Consider the following 15,601-nt stretch of genomic DNA (forward strand, 5'->3'; position numbering starts at 1 on the left):
ATGGTATGCATTAAACATTTAAATAAACATATCCACCCTTTTTGTGTGTAAGTAAAGTAACATGTGAATGATTTTGCCACGGGCAGTAGAAGTGAAGCTATACTGGAGTAAGGAAATAACACTTTATAATAAATTGAATCCACAGGAAGAGAAAATGAGAACCAGCAATGGTAATGAAATCTGATGTAAAAAACTAAATAGATTTTTTTCTTTCTTAACATCTTTAAAAGCCATAAGATTGTGTAAAACAATTACAACACTAAATTATTGGGTTTGTAACACATATAAATATAACTATATGTGACAATAAAAGAAAGGAATGGAGATATATTGGAGCAACATTTTATAGCGTATTGGAATCAAGTTAGTATAAATCTGGAATAGATGCTAAATTGAGGTGCATATTTGTAATCCTGAGCCACCAAGAAGTTTTAACTAAAAAATAACAGTTAAAAATTATTAAGGAATTAGCACTATACAATAGAAAGAATCCACTTAATACAGAAGAAGGTAATAAAGAAGAGATTAAAAAAAGAGACATGAAACACACAGAAGACAAAATGGAAGATATAAAAAAAAAAACCTAATCCTATATGTGAATAGATTTATTTATTTTTTTTTTAAAGATTTTATTTATTTATTCATGATAGTCACAGAGAGAGAGAGAGAGAGGCAGAGGGAGAAGCAGGCTCCATGCAGGGAGCCTGACGCGGGATTTGATCCTGGGTCTCCAGGATCACGCCCTGGGCCAAAGGCAGGCGCTAAACCGCTGCGCCACCCAGGGATCCCTTGTGAATAGATTTAAACAATCCAATCAAAAGGCAGAAATTGTCTGACTTGGTGAAAAAAAAAAACTTGTGTAGTTTACAAAAAACACTCTTCTAGATTAAAAAATATGAATAAGTTGAAATTGAAAGGATGGAAAAATTTATACCATGCAGTTAACAACTGAGAGAAGTGGAATAGTAATACTAATATTAGTGAAAGTAGACTTTAAAACAAAAAAGTGTTGCTAAAGAATAAGATGGACTTTTTTTTAAGATGGACATTTTGTAATGATAAAATTGTCTATCCATCAGGACTATATAACAGTCAAAAACATATGCACCTAACTATGAAGGAAAAGCTACAGATGTGAAAGGAGAAAGAGATAATACAAAAATAATAGTTGGAGATTTTAACACCACAGTGTTGATGATGGAGAGAATATTTAGACAGAAAATCTACAAGGATATGAAATGCTTGAAAAACAGTCAACCAAGCATCTTAGTAGTAGCTATAGAACATACCACTTAATAGGAACAGAAAACATTTTATTTCAAGTGCACAAGAAGCATTCTCTAGGATAATTATATACTAGGCTATGAGAAAAGTCTCTATGTTTTAAATATTGAAATATGCAAAATGTGATCTCCAACATAATGAAATTAAATTAAAAATTAACAAAAGGAAATTTGGGAATTTCACAAATGTGTGAAAATTACACTACACATTCTTACAGAACTAATGGATCAAAGAAGAAATCTTAAGTTAGAAAATATTTTGAGATAAAGGAAAATGAAAACACACTATATCAAAATTTAAAGGATGCAGCTAAAGCAGTGTTTGGAGGGAAGTTTATAGATTTAAGTGCCTAGATTAAACAAGATGAAAGATTTCATGTCAGTGGCCTAACCTTCCCCTAAAAAGCTGGAAAAGGGCATCATATTAAATGCAACTAAAGCAGAAAGAACGGAATAATCTGTATGCCAACAGAGTTGATGATTTAGATGAAACTAATAATTTCCTAGAGAGACACAGAGTACCAAAAATGACTGGAGAAGAAATAAATAATATAAACATTCTTATAACAAGTAAAAATATCAAATAATTATTTTAAAAATCTTCCCACAAAGAAAAGTCCAGTCCTGGAGGATTTCATTGGTGAATTCCACTAAACATTTAAGGAATCAAAGCCAATCCTTCATAAACTCTCACAGCATACTTTTCAGTTTTGGGACCCTGCTTGGTAGTTGTCAGCCTTGGGAGCCACTGACATAACTGTGTTTTGCACAACTGAAATACATAGTATATACTTTCTATGCACTGGGTGAAAGGTTAATGAAGAAGAGATGTTTGTTTACATGGTCTTAACATTTTATCCACACATTACTTATTACCTGCCCTTAATTGCGATTACTAATGACTAATCAATTATTAGATATCCAGAATAGGCAAATCTATAGAGACAGAAAGTAGATGAGCGATTTGTAGGGTCTGAGGAGAGAGGCAAATGGAGAGTGACTGCATATATATATATGGAGTTTCATTTATAGGCAATGAAAATATTCTAAAATTAGTGCTGATGGTTATGCAACTTTGTAAAATATTAAGAACTACTGAATTGTACATCTTAAAAAAGATGGATTTCATGATATATAAATTATATATTTTAAATGTTGGTATAAAAAAGGAGGGCATCTGATGCATACTATCATAACCAAATGACCAGAATCAGTGTCACTAATAAGGAGGAACACTAACCTGCTGTGTATCCTAGTGGGATGAAATGAGAACTGTGCCACAGCACATCTGAAAAAAAATTTAAATCAGAAATAAAACATTATCCAGTCATGAGATGACAATTAAAATATTTCAGATAATTAGCCTTGACTCTTAAATATAACATCAATGCCATGAAGGACCACGCAAGACTGGGAGATTGTCCTGTTTCAAAGGAAAGTAAATTCAATCATTGATCTCAGTTTGGACTTTGACATTACTGGGACTCTTTAATATGGACTGTAAACTAGATAATATTCTTGAACTAATGTTAAATTTCATGATAGTGGTGATATGATTATGATTATATAGAAAAATGTTCTTAGGGCATACAGGCTGAATCTTTAGGAGTAAATTTATGTACACACACATTTTAAGAAAATACATTTTTAATAGAAGACAGAGAAATGAATCTGGCAAAATAGTGATTACTGAACCGGGTGAAGGGTACATATATGATTATTTTAATAGTCTTTCAATTCTTCTGTGAATTTGGGAAAATGTACAATGTTGAGGTGGAGGGGAAAAAATCATTAATGAGAAATTTCAGGTGAACCTCAAATGACAAAGAATAAAAATGAATTACACACACTCCGTGTTTGACTTTCTGTACGTTATGGTATTTACTGATTGATTTATCATACTAAAATATTCATAGTTTGTGCATGACAATCATATCTAAAATGGTGGGAGGTAGAGAGCAGTCAGAGTTGTCCTTATCCTCTCATCTTGCATTGTTCCCTAGGGTACAGCAGTACCTTTTGTTTCCATACATACTACAGACTTTCTACCTCTAAGAATTTTCATGTGTCCAACAAGAGAATTTGTTTATGTTGATTTTGTAAATGCTTTTCCCTTAGAATCCAGGAGAATATCTATAGCTTCCAAAAAAGGCTTTTATTTAACCAGCTTCTAATAGGAACTTACATAATTTAACATTATTAGAGCAGCCAGAAGTATTAAAGTATTACAATTAAAAATTAAAGTATTAAAATGCATGTTGTTAAATGAGATGATTGCTAGAAGAAGGTAGTGAAAAATGTTTTGTTTGTCAGTGCTTACATCCATCATCATATATATGACTCTATCCTAACCTGGTAACTTTGAGTATATGTGCAGCAAGGCACATCTGGAAGTTAACCATTCTCATGCAGTGGCCAAGAGCATAGCCTTGTTTCAGGTATGGTGAACTTGAACTTGTCTCTCTTTTTCCTGATTGTGTGACTTTAAACAATTGTTGACTTTTTCTGGATCTTGCTATTGTAACCAAAGTCTGAGAAAGTTAATAATATACATCCTCAAAGAATGTTGAAAAGATTTATATAAATGAAATAATGCATTTTAGATGCCCAGCACAGTAGCTGCCACAAATAGTTAAAGTCTATTTCCATCACCACCAACATCTACATCATATCAACTCCATGGCCAGGAATGTCCATCCTGATTTTTGAGCATTGGAACAGTCCATCCTGATTTTTGCACATTGGAACTCTTCTAAATCACTTGTGCCTGAAGGTTGCTATTTAAATCTCCAAATGGAATTGAAACGGATAGTGTCAGTGTCACTTCACTATTACTGTACAATGTTATAGTCATTTTACTATTACTGTAATTTTGAGTATTTTTAGAGTAAATTGTCTACCACTAACGGTTCCTGGCTATAATGGATTGATATAGAGAATATCTATATATAAATAATACCATAATAATACCATTGATATAGAGAAGATCTATATATAAATAATACCATCTATAAATAATACCATTATTCTCTGATAAGGTACCCTGTTTTACAAAAAAATATATTTGTTAAAATGTAGAGTATTAATATTATTGACTGCAAGTCTCTTTCCTGTTTTAATGTATTTTTAATAATAGTGATATTAACGTATAAAGTGCCCACATTCCCATGCTGTGTAAGTTGTATAATTTCTATATCATGATGCTCTATAGAAGAATGTAGTCAAATGAATTTTGTATATGCTGGTTACTCTTTACTCCGAGGAGTATCTGAAATCAATGTTATATCTGCAACAAACTAGTTTTATAAGAGAAAAATTAGAATATTTATTCCCATTTCATTCCCTAAATGAATTTTATTTCAACCTTATTTTCTTTGGTTCTGTACCATTTTATAATTGTTTCTAGTGGGACACCTGGGTGGCTCAGCGGTTGAGCATCTGCCTTTGGCCCAGGGCATGATCCCAGGATCTGGGATTGAGTCCCACATCAGGTTCCTAGCAGGGAGCCTGCTTCTCCCTCAGCCTGTCTCTGCCTCTCTCTCTCTCTGTGCCTCTCATGAATAAATAAACAAAATCTTTAATATATATATATATTAAATTGTTTCTAGTGATACTTCATCTTTCATGTGTTCATGTGGTTGTTGCCTTGGGGAAAGTTGTCCACAAGCTAACTTTTAGATGAAGATTCAGGGATGTGTGGTTTTCTTAAGGAAGAACTGCCAGGAAAAAACAAGGTAGCAGAACACGGAATCAGTCATCCCAAATAAAATGAAACTTAAATCAGATTCAGAGTTCCAACCTCAGCTTGATCCCATGGGATCCTCTGGAGATGAAGTTATACCACAGAATTTTTGTCCTATTTGAAGCAAAAAGCCTGGGCTTTTAAACTCCCACACCACACAGGGATTGGCTCTAGCATTCCCCCCGGGATCATAAACTCCCAAGGCAATTGAAGCTTTCAGCAGCTCTGGCAATCCAACATTGGTTCTTGAAGGTGACAGTTACCCCACCATGTCCACCCAGAGGATGCGAGCCCGGCACAAAGATATTACATTCTTGGGGATAAGGACCAACCAGCATTTGCCAGGATTTACTGGAGTAGTCTTTTTTCCCTTTCTATTTTTTCTCTTCCTTTAATCACGGTTAAAGCAAAAAAGCATGTTTGCTTCTAAGATAACAATGATGATGGTATCTATAGATAAGCTATGTTATTTAATCTGAAAAATATTAAACAGAGTTGGTCAGTTAATGGAATCTTGATAACATAGCATAAATACATAATATGTAGAAATAATGATTCATACTATCAAGGAATTTTAAATTTCATTTTAAAAAGGACATCCATCCTAAAAAGGACATCCTAAAGGACATTTTAAAAAGAATTACAGTATAGAAATATAATTTAATCCTGACTAGGGCAATCTAACATGTGTTTAAACGTGTTTAGGATGATGGAATAGATGATTAGGGTTGGTCAAACAAGACAATGTTGAATATGTATAGTTTGCATAGTATTTTAATGCACATTAGTTGGTAAAGAAAAACAGAATGCATTCCTTATGAGAAAATATGCAGAACTGAGGTGAAAATCAATTCATTTACATATAACATGTTTATTTTAATGTCCCTGACAGCTCAATGTATTTTAGCTACAAAGTTTTTCTTAGTCTCATCCTACCCTGTATTTTATTTGTATCAACTTAGATTAGAACACAGATTTTATCATTTCACCTTTTCAGTGACCATAAGCTACAGAGAAGGGCTAATATGATACATAGCTGATTCATGAGTAGAATTATCTTGATAAATACTATATGCAAAAGTCAAACCAATAATCCAGTATAACAGTGGTATAGATATAAAATATAGTACTTCTATTAAAAGATCAGTTGGGGGCGTCTGACTGGCTCCATCAATAGAGTATATGATTTGTAATCTCAGGGTTTTGAGTTCAATCCCCATGTTGGGCGTGGAGACTACTTTAAAAAAAAAAGTTGGACTAGGACAGAATTGTCACATAAATTGGCCAGGCCCAATATAACCTTAGAATGTTTTGTGGCTCTTATTAGTAAGAAAGTTTACAATACTCTTATAAAATAGTTAATAGTATGCCGGTTGTGGAATGTATTAATACTTTACTGGCTGAATAACTTCTGTAGTATTGCATTCAGTTCTCAGATGCATTTAAAGGACAAACACAAAAGATCATCGCAAGAAGGTAGATGATACATGAAATTTTTGGAGTCCTTGCAGTTGAAAGAAACCTTGAATGTTCTAAATGTTTTCAATTTAAAGAAGAGAAAGCCTAGAAACGATACAATGATTGTTTTTAAGTATTTGAAGGAATGTAATGGGGTCCAATGATAGATTTTGTTTTCTGTTGCCCTGAAACCAAATGTCTGAGGGTATAGCTCTCCAGATATGAAATAGGTTGTCTGAGTGTCACCATGGTAGTGTCTCCCTAGTAGTGTCCTCTGAGGCTAGATAGCATTTTTCAGGGATTCTAGAAAAGAAGAAGGTGAGTAAATTAACTCTGAAGTTCCTTCAATTCTAAAATTTCCTGAATCTGTTTGAGAACCTGTTTAATTACAAGCTGTGTTCTAGAGCATACTTGACAGTGAAATTTACCATCTCTGTTAAAAGCTTTAAAAGTAAATATTCCTAAACCATTAAAGTAGATACAGTAGGTGGTTAAGAAAAACAAAGTAGGTAGACAATTTGAAAATGATGAATAATTCATGTCTTAATCATTTAAGCCATCCAGGGTACTTGGAAAATATTTCATTGTATTTACTGCATCTGACAATTTTATTTTATTGAAATGCAATGTTTTCACTTTTAGGTTTTCGCTTCCAGTTACTGCAACAGCAGAAAACTGTCTTCTTACTATTTACCCATATATGGCAACTCATCTTGATAAGCAAACAATTATTTTAAAGGATGGTAAGTTAGATATATAACTATTGTCTCCTAGTCTTACTGTATATGTTCTTGTTATCCACAGTTGACACCTAGAAGTAAAGTGACTTTAAAATTAACTAATATTTATCAAACTCCTGCCATTTCTAAGAGCTGCAGTTATCACTGAGAGTAGAATATGGCAGTGTCTCTTAATTGCAAAAGGTGAAAATCTAGTAAAAGATACAAATAAATAAATACAAAGGTGTTTGAAGTAAGAGCCAATTGTAGTGTTGGAAATGTGGGTGTGGTATAGAGGCTAACATTGATGTTTGGGGTCTGGGATAACTTTAGAGAAGAGAGGACATCTGTGTAGAGTTTGACAAATGGTCCTAAACAGCACAATCTCGGCAAAGGATAATAGAGCAAAAGCATGGCAGGTCTTATGGGCGACATAAGGCAGGCAATCAAGGGGCCAGGGCACCCTTTATTCTGTAATGATGGGAACCTTCTGTGATTTCTGAGTATCACTGATTTAGAAAGGGAACGCTTGTTGAGACGAGAGCTGAATTAAAATGGGCAAGAGAGTGGTTACTACGCCAGTGGGAGTTGCTACCAGGGAAATGGTGAGGGACTGAGAACAATAGAAGTGAAGCTGCTAAGCTGAGAAATTTGAAATGCAAGACACAGAGACAAATGATTGATGGAGTAAATCTCAGGGGAGGAGGAAAGATGAGGAGTGGTAAAACATTCCATCTGTGTAGATTGTCAAGGCCTTATGTTTCAGGGCTGAATTGGAGATCTTTTCTGTGTTTGTAACTAGTTTTCTCCTATTTTCCACTTGCTTCTTCAAATGTTTACCACTGCTGTGAAACCTGTTCAGCCCTGTTCTGCCTCAGTCTCAGGGCATGACCTTTTCTCTGACTTTGCAGAAGAAATAGAGACAATCAGGCAAGAACACTCCAAACTTCCAAATGCCAAGCAGGCATCGGAAACCATTGTCTGTCACAATTGTCTGTCACAAAGCCGAGAGGCAAGACTGACTCCTGATTTAGGCCATTCCTTTATCTGGGTCCCTTTATCCAGGGACCTTGCTCACTCTTGCCCTTTGAATTATGCCTCCCTCTTAGCTGCTTTGGGGGCCCGGCTAGGATAACAACAGGGAAGAGAGAGGGGACTATATCCTTTCAGTGGATAGGCTAGTTCCCAAAGAGAAAGAAAAAAAGGTGAATCCAGGCCTTGCATTCCCGATTTAATCTTTGCAAATTTAGCAATCAGATAAACCATTTGGTTTCCCAGACGGAGAAAAATTGGAGAAAAATCGCAAGGGAAACTAAATATTTAGAATACCTTAGATTCAGGGATGCCTGGGTGGCTCAGGGGTTGGGCAGCTGCCTTAGGCTCAGGTCATGATCCCAGGATCTGGGATCAAGTCCCACATGGGGCTCCTCATGGGGAACCTGCTTCTCCCCCTGCCTATGTCTCTGCCTCTCTCTCTCTCTGTGTGTCTCTCATGAATAAATAATTTTTTTTTTTTAAAAAAAAGAATAACTTAGGTTCCTTTAACAGGAAGGACATGTCAGGCGTGAGGCAGAGCATTCTTCCATTACACTGCTGTTACTCCACTACTGACCAGCAGTTTACACTGTTGACCACTCCCACCCCCAACCCCTCTTCAAACTCTCTCTGGACTTCCACATACCATACTTCCCTGGGGTTCTTCTCGCCTCTCTGACTGTTCCTTCTGAGCACATATATATTACAAAATTTAAGCACATTCTCAAAATTTTAAAGATTTTCTGATCAATTCTGATGTAATATTTTTATATTCTTCTAATACCGGGGGCCAGATTTCAGATAATGCAACATAATGGAAAGAGCAGTGGATGAAATATTACAGAACATGGGTGGAAATTCTATTTTGTGTTTTAATCTTACCATTTTGCCATAGGCTTTTATTGTTAACTCTTAGATCCGCAAACATCTGTTATTTAACAAAATGTGCATGGTAGGAGAATAATAGGATATTAACAATATTTCAAAGACTTTTGTGAGGACTCCTGGAGTAAATACTTGGAAATTATTACTATTACTACTATCATCATTTCATTATTATTGCTATCATAACTGCTGTTATTATTGGTTTAACACTCATATTTTTCATAATATACTCCAAAAAGTAATGAGGAGTTACTGTATAAAATATTGCTATTTCTTTAAAAGGAAAAAATGAATAGAGTCTTAGTGCTTATATGATGACTGGGTATGAAATCTGTGGATTAAAAATAATGCATCCATTTCAGTAAATATTATTATAGAAAGACATGATTTTTAAATATTCTAAAATATCTTTAAAAATATGTACAGTAATAATTTATAATATATATTTAATGCTCCCCAGGCACATGGTGCTCTGTTGAGTGGCTTATATTTGTTATTTCATTTAATCCTTCCAACAACTGAGTTCGATACTCTTACTAATTTCACTTTACAGATTAAGAAACTGAGTCATATAGAGTTTGAGCAGTTTGCCCCAGGGAATTCTAACCAAAGAACGGCCTCGGAACCTACACATTTAGCTACCGTGCTCTAGATTATGATATGTTCAGTAAAGGTGAAATCTTAAAACACATTAGATATATCATAAAGTAAAGCAGTATGATTTACTTATTACAGCTAATATGCTGAATAAAAACTACTATATGAATAATTAACTTTTGAAGAGTACAGATGTGGGTTTGTCTCCCACTAGGAACTTTTTATCATTTGGTGGTAAGTTGAAAAGATAATGCCTAATACATCCATGATGAATTATTCTATCATTGAGTTTCCTAAGGCTCATTTTTATGAAGTCTGTAGTGGCATAGCATTGCAGAGATATGCAGACCTGTTTGGCACAGATTCCCTGGAAAATTCTGATTGTTTTTGTATTGAAAAAAAATGAAAGGAACTTAGTATAAGCCAGCTTACCTCTCTGTGTTATTGCCTGTAAAGTAACCCTCACAACAAATTTATGAGCTCAGAAGCTTTGGTTTCTATTTTATGGATAAAAACATGTTTCAGAGAACTTGTATAACATACCCATGGTTTAATAGCTCAGGAATTGTAGTGCCAAGATTTAAAATCAGAAATTTATAAATGCAAAGGCCATGCTTTTCTGACAGAATTACATTATGCATATATATGTATAAACTTATATATACATATGTGAATACATAGAAAGATAGATGATAGATGATAGATGATAGATAGATAGATAGATAGATAGATAATCTGGCCTTACTTCACATATAATGCCTTTTCTTAACATTGCCTTTGGTTGAGTTCAGATTACCATGGTGGCAAATTCTAGTGTATATACAGCAACTCTAATTGGAATAAATATTGAAAGCTATGCAAAATGGTGGCAACTGATAATCTTAAACAGTGATTTCATTTAAAAAAATTAACCAGGAAGAAACTACTTTCATTAGTGATGCTCTTCTTGTATTTAATTTTGAGCACCATATATAATAATTCCAAAAATTTTGGTGTAAAAACATTTAATGGTTTCCATATATTTATTTATCTTAAATGTGAGCGTTGTTCATTCTCTGAAAATTTTGATATACCACAATAATTGCCTTGTTAAATAAAATTAATTCAATTCAGAAAACCATATCAGCTTTTATGGTCTTTTCCTTGACATCTTATTTGAAGTATAATGGACATTTAGACTTTAAAAAAATTTTTACTCTATGTATGTATATGTGTGTGTGCATATATATACATATTTATTACATATAGTATGAATATTATATATAAACTTATGAAATTCAGGTTCAATAATTTGAGAGTGAATTCACAATGCTTGTTGACTTACTATGTTCCAACATATCATTTTGTAGATAAGGATGACAGTTCTGTGAGTTCTGTGAAGAGTAGAGACAGTGTTTTGCTTCCCTACCAAGAAGTCGGTTTATCCTCTCCTGCTCCTACTAAATTTAATGATGCTGAGCCTGCAGAGAGAAGATTATCTGTTGGTATGTGGCAAATATATAATGTACTGAGCAAACCCAGTTCATAACATGATCTGTTTAATATTACTGAACTGAAAACTTAGGCTTTTTCAGGTAAGAAGAAATCCATGAAAAAAGTGGGTCATCTGCTTTGGGAGCTCTCTCCAATGATGTGGAGCAGCGATTCTCTAATGTGTTTTGTTCACAGTATACTGTTCTCAGTACCTTTCCCTGAGGTCAAAAGATGTGCCAAGCTATTCCCTTTATTAAATGGTTTGGTTGAAAAACCTAAGAGTAGTAATTCATGTGATATCCAATATATGCAGTAGTGATATTTAACTATAATGTTAAATAATACCCTGTAGAGCCCCTCTAAATTTGCTGACATCCCAGGTCCCTCTGTACAGTTTGGGAACGGCCAGACTATGGGTTTGTCTGCCAATTATTTAGCTAGAGACAGTATTACCTAACTTAGAAAGAGATTGAGCACAGATAAATAGATAAAGATACAAATTTGATATTATCAATTGAAATTAACTCTTCAAATATTCCTTTCTCTGGATATGGGTAATATTGAAAATTTTCCTGTTTATTGAATGGACCAAACCAAATTAAATATTGTGAGGTTTTTAAATGACTGTGTGCTTGTGCCATCACATAGATATTTGTGAAAAGAATATAAAATCATTTTGTATTCTTGAAAAATCTCTCTACCTTGAAACGTTTTGTTTTATTAAAGTGCTTCACTTGGATAAAGAGTCATTTTGAATATGAAACCAATATTTTGTTTCTATAAGTTTTCCATCTAAGGTTTAATTCTGTCTATTGGGTAGAATTGAAGAATGGTGAAAATATTTTACATGTGAAATTGAAAATGAAACATTCCATTTTGGGGAATGTTTTCACATACCATTATGGCAAGAGAAAATTTAATGGTTTTCTTTATTGAAATTCATCTATTTTTAAAGTATTTCTGTTAGGTATTGAAAATAAATCTATTTTCTTGTTTTTAAGATACAGTAAATTGACTCAGAATTTCTTTGAGAGCATAGCATAATTTGTAAAATGAGCTTTATTTGTCTGCATATAAATAGCAATAGCTGACAGGATATTTTACTCTATGGTGATGTAACCCTTTTTTACAAACAAATGTGAATTTTAGGAATTGAAATAATACATGAAAGGTTGAACTCACGCAAAAGTAAAACGTCAAAGAAACACAATGATAGATCTATGGAAAAGGAGGAGAAAAATGAGCAATGCTTTTCTCCTGAAGAAGGAACAAAGGCATATGACTTCTTTGAGAAGGTTGTAAATGCTGCTCAGACCTGGTTCAGTCTCTTCGGCTGGCCTGAAGGACCCCATTGTCTTTCTATTCCAGAAACAATAAGAAGGTAAAAGCTATGTGTTTCTCTAAAATTTGCTTTGTATCATATAACAAAATATAATCTACTCACTGGGGTTGTTTTACATGAAACACAACGTTAAATGATTTCTTATAAATTGGTAAATTAGGAGGAGGCTACTAAGAAAAGCAAAAGGACACAAATATAAATTCTTTGGTGTAGGTATACTTAAAAAAAAGATTTATTTATTTGAGAGAGATTGTGGGTGCGGGCATGTGCACATGACAGGAGGAACAGAGGGAGAGGATCTCAAGCAGACTGCCTGCTGAGATGGGAGCCCCATGCAGGGCTCCACACAAAGCTCAACATGAGACTCCACACGGGGCTTGACCTGAGGACTCTGAGATCATGACCTGCGCCAACACCAGGAGTTTACCTGACTGAGCCACCCAGGCTCCCCTGGTATGGGTATACTCTTTTAATTTCTTCTAAACCTCTTAAGATTTGAGGTAAGTACTGAAAGTCACTAAACCTCACTTTCCTCATCTGTCAAATGACAAGGGGGTAAACTATGGGTAAGTTTTAAATTTGAAACTTTTGGAAACCCCACATGTATATATAAAGGAAATATCAGCCCTGGATCTAGAGTATAGTCAAGTAGACAGTACATTTACTTCCCTCTTTCATGGGCTTTTATTACTCAGCATATCTAAAGTAGATAAACTGCTTTGGTTTAGATCAAGTCACTTAATTCTGTTGTTAATTTAAATTGATATTTAGGCACTTCCCTTGTGTAGTGGTTCTCACAGTTTTTCTACCTCCTTTCTCAGAGCTTGGAGTGACTTGCAGGCACCAGAGGGGCAAGTACTTCATCTCTGTAGCTAGAAGAGCTATAGTAGCATTTTTGCATCTATGTTCAGGAGCGATTAAGTTACGCTCAATCTATACTTTTCCTATAAAAGCTATCTTTTTCAGTTTTTTAAATTAATGGGACTGTATCAGTTTCATCAAATGAATTAGCTAATATTTCATCTTTACTTATGCTGAGGGAAAATTAATACAACAGATACACTGAAAATTTACAGGCTTGATCATAAAATCATCTGACTTCAGGGAATTTTTTAGAGAAGTTATTTGGTTAATAACTTTTCAGTTTTCTGCTTTGCTGTTTGTTCTACTGAAAATTATATATATTTTGAGTAAATTTTAATGATTTTTTATTTTGGGGAAATCATTGATCAGACATTTAAAATTCATTATCTGACAGTAATGACTGAGTATTGTTTATATGCTCATAGACTCTTATTTATAATTTTTATTATACATATTACACTTTTTAAAAATATTTATTTATTTGAGAGAGAGAGAGAGAGCACAAGCAGGGTAAGGAGCAGAAGGAGAAGCAGACTCCCTGCTGAGCAAGGAACCCAATGCAGGGCTTGATCCTGGGACCTCAGGATCGTGACATGACCTGAGCCAAAGACAGGTGCTTAACCAACTGAGCCATGCAGGTGCTCCTATTATGCATATTATACTTTTAGGTCTCATGAGATGAATAAATTTTTGAATTAATTTATCCATTTCCATGTTTTCTAAATCATTTAATGCTGATTTTTTTTATTATTCACTTCTTTAAATTTGACTTGTATGCTTAATTATTTTCAGGTCTATACATTTATGTCTTTATTCCATGTTAGATGCATCCTACAATTTTTGCTATTAAGCATTCTAATTTTGGTTGTTTTTTTTATAGAGCTTGTGATCTTAATTTTTATTTTCTACATATTTTTACTGTAACTATAGCTTATGTTAAATCCAATATGTTATTGGATTTATGCATCTTTATATACTTGCCCATTCACATTAATATGGGGGTATTTACTTATGTTATTATGTTATGTTATTTTGTTCTGTATTTTCCTAATGTAAACAATGCCAAGATTCATTGTATCTGTTTGTAAGTAGTAGCAAATATTCCTGGATGTTACATAGGAAGGATTTCAGAGTGGGATCACTGAATCAACTAATATAAGCTTTTAAAAATCTATTTTATTTTTGAATGACTTTCTAGTAAGTTTTCTATTTTATATCCCTATTAATGAGTTACAATGCCGGTCTGGTTGTTAACTGACAGAGTTGAGTACCTTGCTATTTTGATAAGTGGGTAACAGCTCATGTCATTGGGTACGTCTTGGGGAAAGACAGTTTTAAAGGAATATGGGGACCTTTCTAGCCCAGAAATCTTTGAATATTAAAAACTTTGTCCAAGTAACAATGTTGTTCACTGCTAATACTTTATTTGGAATATTTGGATCATGGACTCTCAGGCTAAGAGAATACTTTCAAGGTAATATAATGTTGCCAATCTTTGAACCCCTTACCTCAATGTTTCCTACATTACCCCATCATCTGGACTCTCAGTTTTTCTCATGAGAAGTCTAATATCAAAAAAAAAAAAAAAAAAAAAAGAAGTCTAATGTCATATTTTGTGACTACCATGTTCATTCTCTCAGAGTTATTTTATGGTTCCCATTTCTTTGCTAATTTGAAATTTATGAAATAAAATCTGACTGTGAGAATATTTTATATCATTCAATCTACTTGGTATTCATTAGACCCTTTTACTAGGAAAACTCATCATTCAACTAGTCTTCCCTCTCTCCTCTTTCCTGCCTTTGCTTTTCTCAATTTTTCTTTATTCTCTCACTGTCTTTTTATCTCCTTTAAGAATGATAGTGGACCTGCATGACTGATCCTTTATACCACTTTCAGTTATGTCCTATGATTTTTTTCTGTCTTTGCTTTCTTATGTTTGTAGATCCTCATTTGCTCTCCCAGTATTCTATAAAATTTTTAATTGGTGTTTATAGTTTTGTTTTACAAGAACTCTGTTATTCTTTATGCCTTCCTTCCTTCCTCCCTTCCATCCTTCTTCCATCTATTTCTTTCATAATAGCATCCTATTTTTGTGTTACGGATGCATCTTCTCAAATATCTCTTCCAAATATAGTACTTGAATTAATCATCATTATTACTGTACTGAAGGTCACTTCCTTCCTCTGTATCTGCCAGCCAT

The 15,601-nt window shown here is 33.8% G+C and overlaps 1 protein-coding gene across 6 annotated transcripts in view; it reads left to right on the top strand.

The window, feature by feature from the left end:
- Positions 1 to 15,601, top strand: part of CFAP47 (cilia and flagella associated protein 47) — a 492,283-nt gene that overhangs the window by 152,625 nt on the left and 324,057 nt on the right. For all 6 annotated transcript variants that reach the window (XM_041740236.1, XM_041740239.1, XM_041740237.1 and 3 more), the window contains 3 exons: positions 7,126 to 7,226; positions 11,069 to 11,203; positions 12,342 to 12,573. In XM_041740236.1, the coding sequence (XP_041596170.1) occupies positions 7,126 to 7,226; positions 11,069 to 11,203; positions 12,342 to 12,573 (468 nt within the window). The remainder of the gene's footprint in view (positions 1 to 7,125; positions 7,227 to 11,068; positions 11,204 to 12,341; positions 12,574 to 15,601) is intronic.

Source organism: Vulpes lagopus, chromosome X (genome assembly GCF_018345385.1).
Source record: "Vulpes lagopus strain Blue_001 chromosome X, ASM1834538v1, whole genome shotgun sequence".
Taxonomy (NCBI): Eukaryota; Metazoa; Chordata; class Mammalia; order Carnivora; family Canidae; genus Vulpes; species Vulpes lagopus.